The sequence below is a fragment of the Balaenoptera acutorostrata genome, chromosome 2, assembly GCF_949987535.1.
Source record: "Balaenoptera acutorostrata chromosome 2, mBalAcu1.1, whole genome shotgun sequence".
Taxonomy (NCBI): domain Eukaryota; kingdom Metazoa; phylum Chordata; class Mammalia; order Artiodactyla; family Balaenopteridae; genus Balaenoptera; species Balaenoptera acutorostrata.
Window position 1 is genome coordinate 126,976,622 of NC_080065.1, and position 18,455 is coordinate 126,995,076.

The 18,455-nt window shown below is 57.0% G+C and overlaps 1 protein-coding gene across 6 annotated transcripts in view; it reads right to left on the reverse strand.

Annotated features, from left to right (window-relative positions):
- The window catches only part of PCDH1 (protocadherin 1), a 73,778-nt gene that overhangs the window by 39,722 nt on the left and 15,601 nt on the right, over positions 1-18,455 (reverse strand). For 3 of the 6 annotated variants that reach the window (XM_057541393.1, XM_057541391.1, XM_028161859.2), the window contains exons 4-5: positions 14,329-14,548; positions 11,745-12,135 (exon numbers count right to left, since the gene is read on the reverse strand). In XM_057541393.1, the coding sequence (XP_057397376.1) occupies positions 11,745-12,135; positions 14,329-14,548 (611 nt within the window). Of the gene's footprint in view, positions 1-10,910; positions 12,136-13,352; positions 13,392-14,328; positions 14,549-16,139; positions 16,376-18,455 lie in introns of those variants that run through there. The other 3 variants (XM_057541395.1, XM_057541392.1, XM_057541396.1) reach the window with 3 other exon arrangements.

Sequence of the window (18,455 nt, forward strand, 5' to 3'; positions counted from 1 at the left end):
CCTTCGTTGTGGTGCCCAAGATGGTCTCCGTCCGGGTGCCCCACCATTAGGGGCCCTGCTTCTCCCATTCCTCCTCCCTCCTAGAACCCACCCCACCCCCAGCCTTCTATCTGCACCTCCATTATGATGCCTATTAGGATGGAGCCCAATTACAGTTCTTTATGCCCAAGCCTTATTGCCTCCGTGGGATTCTAAACTCCCCAGGGCAGGATTTATCCGGTGGTGTCCATTGCTGCATCCCCAGCGGTGGAAGCCAGCCCCTGGCCTGTAAAGGATGCTTAATAAATTCATGTTGAAATGGAAAATTAGGGTGAGGAGGAGAAGGGGAGTTGGAGAGAAGGGAGAGAAAGACCTCAGAGAAGGAGAAGAAGGGAGAGCGAGAGGAGAGGGGAGAAGGAAGGAAGACAGGGAAGAAGGAAGAGGGGACAGTGAGGCAGCCACGTTGTTCTCTGATGGGGAACACGGCCTCGTCCTCCTTTGGTGCTTATAGTCTACTTGGAAACATAAGGTGGCCACACAAAGAGCCCTGCCCCTGTCCTTCTGCCCTGTTGCCGGCTCCTGCATCCTTGACCTGGACCTGCTCCCTCTGCCCTGGCAGTCCAGGCTCCCCTCACTCCCCGGCTCCCCTTGGCAACCCGGCTCTGAGGAAGTGCTCCTGGGTGCCATCCAGGCAGTGGGGGCCGGGCAGGAACCATGCCAAGCCAGGGAGCACGGCCAGGAAGGAGTCAGCAAGGCAGATGCCGCCCCTCTCTTGCTGCCTTGATTAGAGAAATTGAGATGTTAATAATATTCCGAGATGCAAGGTGCTAATTAAAGTTAATTACTGTTTCCTTGTGAAGTAACCTCTCCTCATGTTTACCAGGAGCAAGGCTGCCAGCCGCTCCCCTGGCTCGTGGCAATCACGATGCCCGCTGCTGTGTCCCTACACCCTCACAGGTGCCCTCAGCTGCCCCAGTTCAGCCCAGGCAGGCACTGAGACTTACCGGGCCCTGCCTCTTGGTGCAGTACCAGACCAGCCCTGTTGAGGTGCATGGGGCACACGGGCGGGAGGGTGTATCCTGTGGGCCTGGGGACAGGACAAGTGGCCTTAGACGTTGGCACCCCTGTCCTCTGCCTCCTCCTGCAGAGTCTTGCCCTGTCTCTTTCCAGTTCCTGGACCTGGAGCAAGTTACTTTACCTCTTAGCATCTCAGTTCTCATATCTGTAAATGGGGCTAATAATTCCTACCTTGTACAGTTGTTGTGAGGATCAAATGAGACACTACCTCTAAAATGCTCGCCACAATCACATAGTTGGGATTTAATAAGCTCTCAGTTAAGGTTAACTGTGATTGTTGTTGTCTTTGTTAATCATCATCTCCCTCCCAAATCCCTCTCCTGTGTGGTCTGACTGCCGGACTGGCAGTGGGTGAGCTGAGTAGGCACTTGTTCTCTACGCATACTGGGGACACCACCCCAGGCACACTGCACACCCCCACACACCAACACCCTGTCTTGTGTAGGGCCTCCCCATCCTTAGCCCCCAGATACAGCCTCTTCTCATGGCCCCGTCCCTGGTCTCAGCCTCACCTGGGGAAGTAGAGAGCAGAAGAGGGAGGAAGCTGATAGGGCTCTCTCAGGGGTAGAGGTCTGCGAAGCTGCGTGTGTGTGTGTGTGTGTGTGTGTGTGTCCACGCTTGTGTTCCAGGCTTCATAGGGCTTTGAGGGAGAGGCCACCCTCTTGGGATGCAAGTCAGGTTGCCATGACAACCACTGCAGGTGCACAGCACCTCCAATCTTTTCTGCTTCCCCCTCCACAGCCACTCTGGCCAATTCTGGGGGAGACACCATCTCTCTGATGGGAGTCTCCCCAGCCGCACCCCAGGCTACCACCCCTGTCCCTTGCCTGCCTTCTCAGGAAGCCCCAGGGCTCAGGAGGGGGCCAGGGACAAGGAATAGCCCTGGGAAAGGATTCCTCTTTCAAGCCCAGATTCCTCTAGGGGCTTAGTGCTAATGAGTTGATATTGCCATCACCTTTGATTTGGGCAGATGGAGGCTTCTGAAGCTTGGGTAATCAAAGAGTCAGGACCCCCTACTGGCTTTGTGTACCTCCCTCCTGCCCTGGGAAGATCCCTGGCTCTTTCTCTGAGGGCGGCACTGGTTAGCTCAGCCTGGGGCATTTCCTGTTTATGGGCTTAGAAGGGCAAGTGAAGGGGACCTCTGTCTGGGCATCTGGCCCAGATTTGGGGGTGAGGGTGAGCTGGAGGGACACTGATGGTACCAGCAGGCCCTGGGAAACTCCCATGGCTCAGCTATTCCTGGTGGGTTTCTGCATTCCATCCACTCTGGCCCCAAACCCAAATTCCAAGCGTAGACTTGCTGAGGGTAGAGCCTGTCCTTGGCTTTCTATTCCAGGCTTGATCTCCTTCTGCTCAAAGGCACCTGCCTCTAGCCCCTCTGGGGGCCTGGATCCTTTCACCCAAAGGCCATGCCTCATGGCTCCAGCTTCATCTACCTCCATCTCAGCTCCCTCCTCACATCCCCCTCTTCCCCAGTCTCTCTCTCATCCCCATCCCACCCACGCCCCTCACTTTCCACACCTCCTTCCCCCTCTCCACCACAACCCTTCCCACCTGTATCCCTATTCACCTGTGGCTGCCCTCCCTCTGCCTCCCTTTTCTTGCTCTGGCTGCAGACTCCCCAAGCAGATTTCCTCCCATTCATTCATTCAGGGCTGGTAAATAAGTTAAACAAGATTCTTGCCTCCTGCAAGCTTTTATTCTAGTGGGAAGAGACAGAAATTGAACAAGTAAACAAATAAATGAAATAATGATAGATTGACCAAGGTCAAGGAAAAGGATAAAGGGGAATCTGTGACAGAGATCACAAGGGCACTTTCTAATCCCCCACTTAGATGTGGAGTCAGGAAAAGGACCATGGAGAGCAGCCGACAGGGGCCACCTGGAGGCAGAGATTTGGCAGAGGCCGTCCCCCAGGTCATCTGTAAGCAGTGGACACAGAAGCTACTAGACCCTGCTGCTCTCCGCCCATTCACCCCCTGCTCAGATAGATGCCTTGCTCTTCAGTCAACCATGACGGACAGAGACGGACAGAGACAGAAAATCGGAGAGACCTCCTTCCCGCCAGCCCCGCCTCTGCCCCCACCCCATCACCTCTTGCCAACTACGTGGCTCTCCTGATAACACTGAGATGAGGGGCAAGAGTACCAGTCCCGGGGCATCTAAAGCGGGAAACTGAGTACACGGGCAAGAAAAACATGTAAGAAAATTAAATAAGCTGTAAGAAATTAAATATGCAAGTGCTGAGAGAACTTGGGAAGGCTCCTGGCCAGGAAAGGGGTCACTGCGGGCAGTTTTCCGGGGGTGCAGGGGGAATGAGCATGTGGAACGGCTCCAAGCCACGTGGAGTCCAGAGCACGTTCACAAACACAGCTCAGGGACTTTGCCCTTCCCGGTGCTGCAGCCCCATGAAATATTTAGGCTTCTGGACTCTGCTCATCCCATCTTGTCCCCCTCAGCAAGTGCACTTCCCCTACATCATTTATGGCTGTCCCCTTTCGTCTTCTTCCAGGCCTGAAGAGGAGGGAAAACCCAGTCCCAAGACTGGAGAAGGGTATGTCCCGAACCCCTACCCCCGTGGGCAGGGACAGGATCCAAGCCTAACCTGCTATTCCATACTCATTCCCCACAACGGGGACACCCATCCATAGAGGGGAGCCTTGAGAGAAAGGCCATGGGGTTGAGTCTAGGAACTGAGAGGTAATTTAGGGGCCGCAATAATGGGGAAGCAGAAGAAGGAGAAGGGAAAGATGCACACGTCCTGGTTCCCCAAGGGCCTGGGAAAGAAAAGGAGCTGGGGACTGAGGATAAAAGCTGAGTTCATTGAGCACTTATAACTTACCGTGCTAAGCAGTTCACATGCATCATCCTTTTAAATCCACACTACAAAGTTAGGATCTATTATTCCCATCTCATAGCTAGAGAAACTGCTGCTCAGGGAGGTTAAGTTACTTGTCCAAGGCAATCCAGACAGTCCAGTTCCAGAGGCCAAGCTCCACATACTCCAGAGAGGTGATGACACTTGGTTAGGGGAGGGAGGTGGGAACAGAGGTGTGTGTGTGTCTGTTGGGGGGAAGTCATGCCTGGGCAGTGTCTGCCCCCTTCCCTCTTACTCCCAAAAGCTGAGGCTGCTCTCAATATAATCCCGCCCCCCTGCCTCTCCTCCACTCCAGAGTGGATCAGCCCCAGCCAGCACTCCAAAATCTTCACCTGTTTATGAGGCAAACATTGTTGGCCAGAGATTGGGAGACCCTGAAGAAGGGGGAAAAGAAAGATGAGGAGACAGAGAAGCAGAGCAGGAGAGAGAGTAAGAGAGAGCTAGAGGAAGAGACAGACACTGAGCAGAAAGCAGGTGTGTGTGAGGGAACACGAGTGACAGCTGGGCGGGGGTATTAGAGTGACCCACAGCCTGGACAGTTATAGCCCAGCCCATCCACTGGATGGTGACAGAAAGGATGGAAGGTGATAGAAGGAACTCCCACTCCCCACCCCCACTCAGCTCCCTTTCCTCCCACCCTTCCCCCTTCACACCCCAGCTTCTCCTTCCCCTCCCCCACTGTCTTCTCCAGAACAATTCTAATTAGACTAAGTGACTAAGAGGTGGTTTCGGCCTGAACAGCCAATTAGGCCAGGAAGAAGGGAAAGTAGCTCCCCTAAGTCTCGCATCCCTACCCACACACCTCCTCTGCCTTTTACCCAGACCAAGTATTCTTAGTCCAAAACTCCAGACTCACTCAAGTTCCCCTGGTCCTGCTCCTCCCTCACTGCCCACTGGGCCCCTATTACCTGTGTCCAGACAGCCCTCAGCCCACTGCTTAGTGCCCACCTTGAGGTCCTCCATTCTTGAGGCCCTGAGTCCATTCTAGTCTTCCTGGCAGAGGGTGCAAGGAAAGAGAGGGGGCCTCCTTGGGAGGCTATCTTTCTGAGTCTCTTTATTTCTGATGCTGCTCCTCTCTCTCTTTCCTCTTCCTCTGGCACTTATTTCTAACATCCATGGACCAGGCCTTCTGGTTGCCATGGAGACATAATGTGCAGCTGGATGTGAGCGGGTGAGAGGAGCTGTGTGCGCTGTGCAGCACGGGTGGCTGTGTGTGAAACGTATCCACGCGTAAGGAAGCTTTCCTCAAGGTCTCCCTGAAGTGAGATCCCAGCTGAGGGGGAGACTCCAGAGGGCCCCAGTAACACTCAACCCCTGCAGGTCAGATACTAAATCATGTTCAGTCCAGGCTCTTGATCAGCAGATTCTGGGCGGGGGCCCAAGCTGCCCCTCCTGTCCAAGGAGAGGATTGGGAACCCCAGGAAAGGAACAGGAGTGGGCAGAGACCTTTCCTGTATAGAACAGCTGGAGGGAAGATTAAGCTGTGCAGATGGGCAGGCTGAGAAGAGGCCAAAAGCACCCCCCTCACAACACACTCCAGGGGATGGGGGCGGGGAGGTGACCCAGCAAGCTGGAAATTCCCCTCCATTTCTATTTACTTCCCCCAGTATTTATCCAGGAGGTGGCGAGAAGTGAGAGACCTAGGTTCCTTCCCTCAGGAAGCCTAGCATCTTAGAGGAATCAGGCTAAATTCCTTATTGTCTCCCATCTTGGGGCATTGGCAGCTGCAATTTTCTGTACCTGGAATACTCTGTTCTGAGCTCTAAATCTTCAGGTTCCCTTAGAGAAGCTGCCTGGGCCACACTGAGTAGGGCAGCCCCCTTCTCTCCCCCACCTCCAGTTATCCTCCTTTGTGTCCCACTGTTTGTTTCCTTCGCAGCGCTTTAACACAATCTATAATTACCTCATTTGTTTGTTTATTGTCTGTCTTCTCCACTGGAATGGAAGTTCTAAGAGACAGTAGGGACCATGCCTGTCTAATTCAGTGCTGTAACGCCAGCAGCTGGCACAGAGCCTGCCCCATAGTAGGTGTTAAATATGAGTTAAATAAAAGAGTGGACACATGATTTCACTGAAGCCCCACAATGATCCTCTGTGATGGTAAGCATTATTAGCTCCATTTTACAGATGAAGAAACCAAGGCACAGTCACCTGCCCAAGCTCATACCACTAGGAAGTGCTACAGATTTCTAATGTAGGTCTCTCTAACTCCAGGTGTGATGGAAGGATGTGGGGACCGAATTTCCTAATATACCCTGTACCCTGGTTCCTCTTCCTTGCTGTCTGTGGGTATATGCCTCCACTTCCAACCCAGGCTCTCCAGAGAAACCTCAGCAGAGAAGGCAAGAGGACAGTTAGAATCTGTAAAGAACATAAATCTGACCTTTTCTTTTAGAGGCTTAGAATCCCTCAGTGGCTCCCTTCCCTTTCTTAGGTTGACCAGCAGGCCCTGCTCTGGCCCCTGCCTTCCTCTTCAACTTCTCCTGCCCTCCTGAACTACCTCACCTTCTCCTTCTGTACCTCCAGGCCCTTGCACACACTGCTCCATCAGCCTGGGATGCAGACCCCTTCCTCACTGGGCTCTTCCCCATCTGCCCTTTAGAACTCAGCTCTGGTACCACCTCTTCCAGGAAGCCTGCTGGACGGTGCTGGAGGAGACACCACCTTTGGCTCTCTAGCCTGAAGTTACGGCTCAGGGCAGGGCTGAACACATGATGTGGTCATTGTTTACCTGTCTGCCTCTCCCATAGAGACCGTGAAATGTTTGTGGTATGAATGCACCAACCAGGGACAGGATTCTAGTACCCTAGTCCCTTGACCCCTGATATCATTGCCAGGGCTTGGCCTCAACAGGAGGAGCTGTTGGCCACTGTCTGGCCAAGTCAGGGGTGGAGATGACATGGGGCCCTCCTGCTGACTCAGTGCCTCCTGTGATCAGGAGGTGAGGCCTCAAGGTTAGGGGCAGGTCACCCTTGCCACAGGCAGAGGGAGGGCTGGAGATTCTGTAATTGGAGGATCGGTGGGGAGCACGCAGTTGCACACTGAGCCAGGGAGCTGACCTCACCCCTTGTGGATTCAGAGGCTGCCAGAGGGGCCTCTGCCCTTCCTTTCAGGATGCCCACCCCCCAACCCACTGCCAGGCTCTCTGGGGCGCGACTGATCCAGGCCTGATCTTGGCAGTGTCTTCACGCTGCCCCCCGCCGGCCCCTACCTCTTCCGCACAGCAGATCCAACCAACTTGTCTCCGACTGTAGCGAGGGGGCGTGGGGCGGGTCCAGGCCCTGCGAAGCCCGGAGTATGGGAATGGATAAAGGGGCCCCCACGACCCCCGCCGTACCGGCGGTCGATCCGGGTTTACAAGGAGGCTCATCCAGGATTAGTCCCTGCTCTCGACTAATCCCAGCAGCTGAACCAACCCCGGGGTCCGAGAGCCAGGCCCACGCTGCGCGAGCGGGGGTAGACGGCACGCGGGCTGAGCGGAAGCGCACGCGGGGGGAGGGGCGCCTCGGGAGGCGGGGCCGGGAAACCGGCTGATCCGGTCTCTGTTCTATGACCTCTACGGAGCCGGTGTTTACCCGGGAGCCGGACTGAGGAGGCCGGGGCCGCTCGGGCCCGGAAGCAGGGGGAGGGGAGCGCAGTCGGGGACGGGGGCTGAGACCTTTTCGGGTCCCCATACATCGACTTCCAACCCTCGTTCCTGAGCGTGAGAGGGAGCGACAGACAGACATTTGTCTCCCGCCCCTTCTCCTATCCAGTTCCACGATTCAAACTCGTTGCTAAATGGGGGGTGCGGGAATGGATACATGCCCCCTGGAAGAAGGCAGCACAGCTTAACCCTCCGCAGCGCGGCGCGCCCCCCAAGCCTAACCCCTAGCCTGCATGTCAGCTCCGGTGGGAATGGGGTTGCCGGGAGCGGATCGGGCCCAGCGGATGGCACGGGGGCCACTTTGAGGCGTATGAAGTAGATGTCTGTCCTCAGTCTCCGTCCTCTTGCCCCCATCCCTGCGTGGCACCGATTAATCCCAATGCGGGTCTCGATCCCTCTTCTCCCATCCGCGTCCCCCGACCCCCCTCCAAGGTCTCTACCGCAGACTTAGCCTCCACTCTCCCCGGGACGCCGGCCCGAGGGCCCAGAAGAAGCCAAGTGGGGTCCGGTTTTCACACTTTTATTGTAAAGCTCGGGAATAATTACACGGGTCTTTCATTGACAGCTCAGCAAACAAACCGGAAACGAACCGAACCGGAGTGGTAGGGGAGGTGCCTGCGCATGCTCGCGGCGGGGTGGGGGGCGGGGGTGGTCAGAGAAAGAGAAAGACAGAGAGACGGAAATCATTACAAATCGACGGGATTGTGCTCGCAGCGCCAGGGACTGGGGTGGAGTGGGGGCGGGACGGGAGCCCTTCCCGGGAGGAGCGAGGCGGTGGGAAGTGGCACGAACCAAGAGAAACACGACCCCAGTGTGGGCATCCGATGCGCCCAAAACCCCCCTCCCCGACCCCCGCCCCCCAACACACGAGAGAGACACGGCCCCCCTCCCCACTCAGATAACCCGAGGAGACACAGTCTCCCCCTCCCCACGGGCAGACACACCGCCCGGGAACCCCATGGGCGAGACACAGTCCCCCCTCCCAGAGAAGTCCCGCGTGGAGACGCCCCCTAAGAGGCTTTCTCTTGGCCAACACAAGCCAACCAAACACCAGGAGACGGCCCCCACACAGGGAAGAAATGGCTCCAGAGGCCGGGCCCTCGGGAGAGAGAGGTATCCCAGAGCCCCTGGGAGAAAAGACAGCTCAGAGCTGCCCAGTCTCATCCGAAGTGCTGCAGGTCAGAGACACCCCTGGGGGAGAGGTGCAGGGAGGGCCAGAAACATCTCTTCCCAGACATGCTTCAGAGATAGCCCCCTTCCCTGGGAAGAGAGACGGCCCAAGACTGACATGCCTTAAGTACTCCCAGAAACCCTGGGAGGACAACAGGCTCCCCAGAGAGCCTGGGTAGCGGGGGAGACATGCTCCCATGGTCCCCAGCAGGAATACATGTCCCCCCCCCCCTAGAGACTCCCAAGGGGAGAGATAGGGCCTAGGGAGCCCCCAGAGGTGAGGGATGCCCCAGAGACCCTCCCCCGGGGATGTGAGACACGCTTCAGGGACCCTAGGAGAGAAGTATGTCCCCATATACCCTCCCCCTACCAAGAGACATGCTCTGCAGTAGGGGGTAGGGACAGATTAGGTCCCCTCTAGGAAGACACTGACTGGGTCAGGCTGGGTTTGAGCGGGGTCTCCTCTGGCCAAATGTCGCCTATTTGTACATAAAACTGTACGCGACACAAGGCATTGGGGAAGGGCTTCACAGACCTAGGACCAACAGGGGTGGTCCCCAGTGCTGTCACCCATCCCCTGCCCACCTTTGGTTTCACCTCTCAAGTGCCCAGGTGGTGACAGACTCAGTGCCCCAACCCCAACCAGGGGGCTAGGGGCTCTGCCTTTGCCTGTGGGAAGGGCTCCTCTGTGCTTCTCAGCCCTCCCAGCCACCTGGGCCACCCCCTTCCTTCTGGCTTCTCCATTGTGCAAAATGCTCCTCTGCCCTTCCACCTAGTGCTCAGGGGTCTCCGAGACCAGGGCAGGGTGCCCAGGCCACCAGGGGCTTCCAGGGGAAGTCCACTGACCCCAGGAATGCCTCCTGTCTGGACCACCCTCTCCACCAAGCAAATGGGCCTCATACAATCTTCTTGCCAGAATCTTGACCCCCAGGACCCAGGATAGCCCTCGAGGCCACTGACCCACCAGCTGGGCACCTCACGTTACCAACTCCACCACTATTGCACCTGCCCCGTTTGTGCAGGGGGAAGGGGCTGTCTCTTTAACAAGCCCCAGCCCACTTCCTGGGCCTCCCCCAGGGAAAGGAGCCTTTGGCCAATCCCTAGACCTGGTTGCTGCCACCCCAGGCCACTCTACACCCCCCCGCCCTCCACTGAAGGGCTGTGTATGCTGGGGCCACGAGCCTAACAATGCTCTCCTTCCCAGCACTGTTACCCCAAGCCAAGTTAGGGGCAAGGAGCAGAGAACAAGGTGATTCTTCAGCCCCCTGGCTTTCAGGGGTGGAGGTGGGGTCTCTGGGGTTACAGGAGTCAAGACTCCAGCAGCACAGCTCCCAAAGGCACCAGACGACCCAGCAGCCTGTACCCACCCCTCCCACCCTCGGGCCGCCCCCCAAGCTTAGACTAGGTCAAGCAAGGGCCATACCCTGAGTCTCCAGCCTCCCAGCCTGGGCCCCTGGGGAGCCGGAGAGGTATGGGCCAAGGCAGTGGGGGTTTGTGGAAGGAAGAGGGGCTGAGGCTTTGAGATGGCCACAGTGGGAGATGGGGCCTCTGCAGGATGCCCCTCACAGCCTGGCCCCCTGAGGTGAAGAAAAGAATCCCACCTCATCATGGCTGACTGGGCTTCTCTGCCCCCCGACCCCCCCACGCCACGGGACCCCTGACCCTGGCAAAGGGAAGCCCAACTGGAAGAAGGGGGCCTGGAGCCCAGGGTGCCCTGAGGCAGCCCTTCCCACCCCCTGAGATCAAGGCAATGGTGGTTTTACAGGCTGACGGGTCAGTCATGGCAGGGGCTGGGGGGGGCGGGGTGCAGAGAGGGGGCAGGGGGCAGGTACCCCCTACTGGGGGCAGCAACCAGCTGCCCCCTGAGCAAAGCCTTCCTGCTCCCAACTCACCCAACCAGGCCAGAGGCACAGTCTCCCCACCCCCGGCCAGCTGCCCCCCACAGCCTCAGGGCCCCTCCGTGATGCTCATCTGGATGTGGGGGGGCCAGCCTGAGCGGGGATCCCCCTCACCCCAGGGCACAGCGCAACAGTTCCAAAAAAATAGAGATTTGTATTCTTAAAAAAAATTAAATAAAAGCCCAGCTCTGCTGATAGGCGAGTGTTCCCCCATCCCCACCCCCATCCCCCTTGTTTCCCTGGCCGGCACCCCCATCCTGCCACAGCCCCAGGGCTATTTACAACATGGAACAATAGAGGCCTGGGGTGGGGGGCACTGCGGCAGGGAGGAGGGGGTGCAGGGCAGGTCCCCCCCCAGAGGGGTCCCCCGAGACAACACAACATCAACAAGAAAAGTTGCAAATCAGGCAGAAATGGGGACGTCATTCCAAGGTCCTTATATACAGACACTGCATGACCAGTGGGAAGGGGGGGGGCCCAGATGGGACCAGGCATGGGCATGCGGCAGGCAGGTGGGCCAGCCCAGGAGCAGTACAGGAAGACAAGGCCTCCGCCCCACTCCCACCGCCATCCCACCCCACCTTTGGTAACAACAGCCCTTCAGGGAGCCCCTGGCAGTCAAGAGTTTCCTCTGGGAGTTCCCAGGGAGAGGGGCTCCCCAGTTCAGCCCTGCTGCAGGGCTGGAATGGGGGCATCCTATGCCCACCCTGGTTGGCCATGTGGGACACAATGAGTTAAAAGTGTGCTGCCCACCCTTGACTCTACCATCTGCCCAAAGTGAGGGGGTGATCCCTGGAAGTCGAGGGACCGGAGCCTAGTCATTGTAGAGGAGCCCTCTTGGGCATCAGCTGGGGGGAGCCCCATAAAGGGGAAGAGGGGGCTCCCTAGGGTTTGGGGGCTGAAGTGAGGGAAGAAGACCTGGACCCTGCATGGGGGAAGGGCCAGCGTGGTCATGAGGCCAGTAACCCCCCCACTCAGGGCCCTGGCCAGGAAATCCACGCTGGAGGGGTCAGGAGCAGGGGCCCTGGCATGGGCCCGCCTGGGAGCTGGCCGGTGGCTGGGGAAGGGATGGCCGGCTGGCCAGAAGGGGGCTCACAGGTAGATCTCGCGCTTGGCCGTCTGGGCAGATGCCGGTGTGGCTGCAGGTGGGAAGTCCGAGGTCTGGGTCAGGGGGATTTCCTCCAAGGTGGCCGAGTCCTTGCAGGAATCATGGCTACTGTGGGAGAAGGCACTGTAGGAGGGCAGGAGGCGCACGGGGGCCGTTTTGGTGTTCCGGTCTTCCGGGGGGCTGGGGCTGCCGGCGCCCGCAGGCTCCTGCCCTCCTCGGTCCTGGTAAGGCACGAAGGTGGAGAGTTTGAGGGCGCTGCTCTTGGTCCGGCGGCTGGGAGACGACTGGCCAGGCATCCAGCACGTGTCGGAGTGGCCAAACTCACTGCACTCCCGGGTACATGTGCCCGTCATGGCGACGTCAGGCAAAGGGCGCAGGTCTGCAGGGGAGAACGGGGAGGATGGTCCTCAGGCAGGGCAGCCTCGCACAGCTCTGCCCCACAGCCTCCCACCAGCGCCTCCATGCCGCCTTGGAACAGGGGTGCACGCCCCTTCCTGCCCACTGAGCTCACAGGCACACACACCCTCAAATAGACACACACCCTCCCACCATCCACCGCATGCTCGCTCTCTCTCTCTCTCTCTCTCACACACACACACACACACACACACACACACACACAATCTATCCTTAAATAGACACATTCTTTCCATCCTCACCCACCCTCCAGCTCTCCTCTCACACATCCACCATATCTGCCCTCAGACAGGTGCACAAACACACACCCCATCTACACACTCCGTCACCTATCTCCAGACAGGCTGAAACATGCACATCTACCCTCAGGTAGGGGTGAGGAAACCCCCATCCTCATTAAAGACACAATCTCTTTCTCTCTCTACTTCTCTCTCTCTCTCTCTCTCTCTCTCACACACACACACACACACACACACACACACACCTACCCTCAGAGAGGTGTGGACACACAAATCTACACCAGGCATCTCTATCCTCAGACAAAGGTGGGCACATGCCTCCCTTCTGAGCCCCCTCCAGCCTCACCATGCTCCCAGTTGCCCTGGGGCCCCACCCCACCCCAGCACAGCAAGGCCCTGCTACAAAGCCAGGGGTTTGCGTAGAAGCACACACTCACATATCCACAAGCACGCTCATGCAGCCCCTCCCCGCCTCACTCCGGCCCCTACACCACCCACCACCCCTGGCCTTGCCCCGGCTCCCTGCCCAGAACACCCATGGGAACAGAAGTTGGCCGCCTGACATCGGCAGTAGCCAGTGTGGTTGCTGGGCAGCGGGGGTCTCCATGGGAACGTCTGGGCCTTGAGTACTTCCTGTCACAGTTGCCCCTGTCCCGCCCTCGCTTGGGGACAGTACCAGGCGGTGCCCCCCTCCAGGGATGTGACTGAGCGGCACCACCTAGGGTGGGGACTCCCCTGGCACCGCTCACCCTGGCTTGGCCTCCTGCCAGTGCAAGGTGAGGAGGGGACAGCTCTGTCGTTAACCCTCCGGGGCTCTTCAGTTCAGGGCAGAGTGGGGGGACCCAACGTGGCACGGAGCAGAGCACGGGCACTGGGTGGGCGGGGCTGGGTGCTGGGCCGAGTCCCACAGACCCCAGACCCCAGAGCAGCTCCCACATACCTGGCAGTCCACCTCAGGGCCTGCTCCGGCCAGCCGGCTCTGCGCGGGCACAAAAAGGACGAGACGGGCGTGAGATCGCGCATGGATGGGCAGGGTGGAGATGGAGGGCACTCTGAGACCTGGGGCCTGGGAGGTTAGACAAGAGCCCTGGGCCCGAGGGGTGAGGTGTGGAACTTTTCATCTTTTGGCGGGCTGGGGGAGTTCGGACTGAGGGAGGGGCGAGACCTGAGGATAGCTCTAAGCTCGAGAGTCTTTCTATCCCAAGGGGAAGCTGATTTAGTCTCCCCACCACGGGCCACCAGAGGTGCCTTCACGCACACACACGCACTACACACATACATTCTGACAACACGCCCCCCATCCATTCCCATGCTGACCTCTGCTCCAGCCCAGATCCCACGTCTGCCATCACCCTCCAAGCCCCTCCCACACGAGCCTTTCCCCTCCCCAGGCCTCCCCACTCCCTCTCCTCAGCCAAACCCTCTCCTGCTTCTCCCGCCAGGGGATCATCACACCCTTCTCTGGGCTCCTCATAGCATCCAGGGTCCCTTTCCTTTTCTTAAGGCCCTCTGAGCTCTCATTATCTCAAGATTCCCTCAAAGTTCCCTCACCACTACCTGAGCCCTCTGGCCCCCATTCTCAGGGTCTCTGTTCCCAGGAAGCAGAATAAAGTAGTGCTGAATTCAGTCTTTGGAGTCAGAGATGCCTGGGTTTGAATCCCTCCCAGCTCTCTCACTTCCTGTATATGACTTTGGGTAAATGACTCAACCTCTCTGAGCCTCCGTTTCCCCCACTGTAAAGGGGGCACAATAAAGTTCTCAGATCAGAGAGTGGTTGTGAAGGTTAAATGAATATATACCAGAAAGCACTCAGCACAGTGTTCACTGCTGAATACACGACAGCTCAAGAGATGGAGGCTATTTCTAAGGTCTTGTCATCACTCTCAGGCTTCTACTCATTCCTGGGGTCCCCTCACCGTTCTCGGGGTGCTCCATCTCTCCTATGCTGCCATCGGGGGTGGTGCGCTCATAGTGATCCTCAGGCAGAGCCAGGGGACCGAGTCGGGGCCCCGAGGATGACTTGCTGGACGGCGTCTCAGACTCCTCCAGGCCACTGTCGTAGTAACTGTGCTGGGACGGGTCCTGCAGCTCCTGCGCCTGGCTGGTGGCGGAGAAGGTGACGCGCCGGTGAGGTAACTGCAGGGAGAGGGAGTGTCACTGCCGGCCGGCCAGCCTGCGCCACGGGGCCCACCACCGCACCAGGCTACAGCCCCAGCCAAGCCCACCCCCAGAGCTCCTAGCCCTCTAGGCCTCAACAGCAACCAGGAAGAGGCCCAGGCCCCTAGCGCAGCAGAACCCCCCAGAAAGCAGAGACCTTAACAGAGGACTGCCCCTTGATTCTAGGTCAGCTCCCAGGACAGCCAGGACCACGCACTGGAAGTCCCAACACAGCACAGGCCCCAGTGTTATGACAGCCCCCAGGCCAGCACAATAAGCTTAATCCAGTACAACCGCTTGTTAGAGCACAGCTTCCCAGTACTGGCACAGCCTCTGTTTAATTCCAGACAGCCAACACCAAAACAGCACAATACCAGCCAACTCCCCTAATTCCAGCATAGCCTCTAAACACCAGCAAGCCTCCAGTTTTTAGAACAGCTCTCTGAAAGCGGGACAGACTCCTAATTCCAAAACAGCTCACCAGTACCAGAACAGTTCCCTGGTTTCCAAATAGCACCCTCCACAGACTCCAGCTCCTCACCTGTCTCATTGCTCTGTTAACTTCTCATTGCCTCCATCCAGTGGGGTGCTAACCTCTTTCTGATCTTCTGTTCCTCACCCCTGGTCTGTAATGCCATAGGCAGGACTCCCTGCTGAGTCCCCACCCACCCAGGTGCCCACTGCGTTCCCCTTCAGAGAGGCCTGGGAGTGGAAAAAGGCGGGAGGGAAGAGGGAAAGGGAGCCTGATAACAAACCAGGGCACCTTGGGGGTGGGGTAGCAGAACAGTGGAAACTCCCCAGTCCTCCAGATCAGGAAACAGTATTAACTGGAGAGGGCAGGGCCCAGGAGGACCTGGGCATAGGGGGAGGGGCCCAGCATCCATCAGGGATTCGGAAGGCTGGCTTCTTCGAATGGACGCTCCTTCTAGGAAATAGGAAGGTGCTTCCGGGAGGGGCCGCTGGCTTGGTAGAGCCAGGATTTAGGAGCTTGGAGCGGGGACTGGGGTGGGGGGAGGGCAACAGTGACAGGCTGCTCCCAGACAGCAGCCCTGCCTGCCTGCCACGGGTTAACGATCATCCCAGGAACCTGGCAACCTCAGCTTGGCACTCGGTACAACCAGCCCATCCCCCAAACACCCACCTGGGACCACCACTGGTTCTCCTGCCAACTGGAAATTAGAAGTTGTGGAGGGCGCAGACCCAGGGCCCCTGGAGGCTAGGGGTGGGAGCAGCCAAGGCCCAGGGCCCTGCTGATGAGCCTCCAGGCTCCTTCTAATCCTCTAAGACTTTGTGGTGCTTTGTCTTTAAAACTCTCAATAGGAGGTTCTCAAGATGGCCAGAGGAGGGTGTACCAGGTTTGCAGACCCACCCTCCTGATACCCTACACAATTTCCGTGCCATCCAAGGCAGCTGGGGTAGGGGAGGTTGTCAGCACAGGGAGCTTTGGAGCTGCCTTCCCACCTTGGCTCCCACCCCACCTTCAGGCATAGGCAACACTTCTCGAGATCCACGTTGGGATCCAAAACACCGAAAGGCCTGGGTGATGATAGACAAGATCCCCAAAACTGACCTGATATTTGGGGCTGGGAGGATGTAAAGGAGCACGTCCACCTGGTGATGGAGTGAATAGGTTCCAGGAGGGTCTGGGAGGCACAGGGCAGTCTGGCTGTTGGGTGTTTTTCTTTCCAGTTTTCTTTACGACATTAGCCAGCAGCCCGCCCTCCCTGCAGAACCTGCCCCTGGTAATCCAAGGCTTCAGTCCTGCCCCCTAGGCACATCACTTGGTCTTTCTCCTGTGATTCTTTTCTGTAAAATGGAGGGTTGGGTCATACTCAACACTAAATATTCCCTATAAGTCTACGACTATCAAATCTTAAAAAGCCTAGATCCAAAGTCTCTCTCAGACCCTCGTCCAGAAGTTCTAGACCCTTGCTGGTTATTTCCAGTCGGCCGTCCCTATGGACCCTTCAGATTCAACATGCCTGAAGCCAAATTCTTTTTCGTTAATCAGCTTCTGCATGGGCAATGAATGATCTCATCATCCTACCACCCAGACTCAGAAGGATGATATCTATCTGGGGATCCTGGTAGCTCTCCACTCACTCCCCATCCCTATCCCATATCCAATTATCCCTTGAGTCCTGTGGGTCATTTCTCCAGAAGGTCAGCCTGATCCATCCATCCATCATGCCCTTTTCCACCATCCTTGCTCAGACCTTAGAGGTGCAGTCCTGAACCTTCACCTCTACCCACTTTAAATCCACCATACACTCCAGTAAACTCTCTAAAACTCAGTTCATCCAAAACTCATGAGCTTTCAGGGCCTCCCACTTCTTCTTAAGGAACTTTTGGCAAAGCATCGATGTCCTCTACAACCTACAGTCTTCCAGTCTCCTGTCTCAGCTCCCTCCTATACCCCCCACTCCAGCCAGAATCCCCTTTCTGCCCTCTCCCTGCCTCCAGCTTGGTCACGCTCACTCCCACCTTGGGAGTTGGCTCAGCCTCCCATTCAACTCCTGTTCCTCACTTTACGAAGAGCCGGCTCAAGATTCTCATTCCACCCCCCCCCCCCCGGAAGCCCAACCCCATGTCCTATGCACCCATTTCCTATGCACGTTTTCTCATACTATGTGCCTCAAAGAAAGGGAGGGGGCGCCATGGTCAAATAAATTTGGAAAACCCAGAGTTATACAAAGTTTCACAGGTTTTTCCCTTCTTGCAGGCTTGGCAGAGCCTTTAATAGGTCAATGTGAACTTAATCTTGGAACCCCTTTTTTATAGCATAACGGAAAACAGCAGACTCTGGCAATCAGATTTCCTGATGATTTGGGTTTGAATTTGACTCCATCGCTAACTAGCTTTCACTTCTGTAAAATGACCTGCATCACAAAGAGTTATGAGCAGTGGATGAGCTAACTCACATAAAATGCTCAGCATGGTACGTTGCACCTGGTAAGGACTCCAAAAAATGGAAGCAAGTAGTGGCAGAAGTGGTAGAACAAGTTGGGAAAAGCTTTAACATATGGCACTTCTCACTGGTGAGAATCGACACCACGATTCTCAACTGCCTCGTCTTGTTACTTGTATGTCTTGTAGAAATATGACCATTTTTTCCTCAAGGTCTAGTACTATGCTGAGCACACAGTAGGGGTTCAGCCTATGTGTTTTAATGGTGACGGCGGTGGTGTGGTTTGGTTGTGTTTGAATGTTCAGCATGGCTCCATGGATGGGTTGGACCGGAGCCGAGTAAGGGATAATCCCTCAGGCCTTGGGAAAGAAAAAGAGATTAAGGAGCTAAAGGAACAGAAGAAAGAGAGAGGCAGTGGCAGCAAGGAGAGGAACAAAAGAGAAAGAATGATTGGTCAGGAGCTGCTGGAGGTCACCCTAGAGATGCTTATTTGTCCAAGGGAAATGAGATGAAACCAGATTTCACTTCCCTATGCCCCACTCCTCCAAAGCCCCTAGGGGTTTTTACTTTGGGGGTACCCCGGGGCATTGGGGAGTTTGTGGACGGAATCAGAGCAGAGAGCTGGCGCCCTGGATCTCCTGAGAGTGTCTCAAGCCTCTTCAGTCGCCATGGAGACAGGTTGCCTCTGGCCTCAGAGACTCCCCCAGGACCTGAGGCCCCTCACCCAGACTTTAGCCTCCTCCTCCTCAGGCACAGCCAGAGACAGGGCAGACCCAGGAGAGCAAGAAGTGAGAGACGGAGAGAGAGAGAGTGAGTGAGAGCTAGCAGCTCAGGGTGGCCAGAGCAAGGAGCTGAAGGAAGGGAAGGGAGGGGGCCGGATAGGGCACCTCAGCCCTGGTCAGCAGTGGGGATACAGAGCAGGTCAGTCCATAGCACTGGGGGATATCCTCCCCTCTCCCTGGGCCCTCCCTCCCGGCA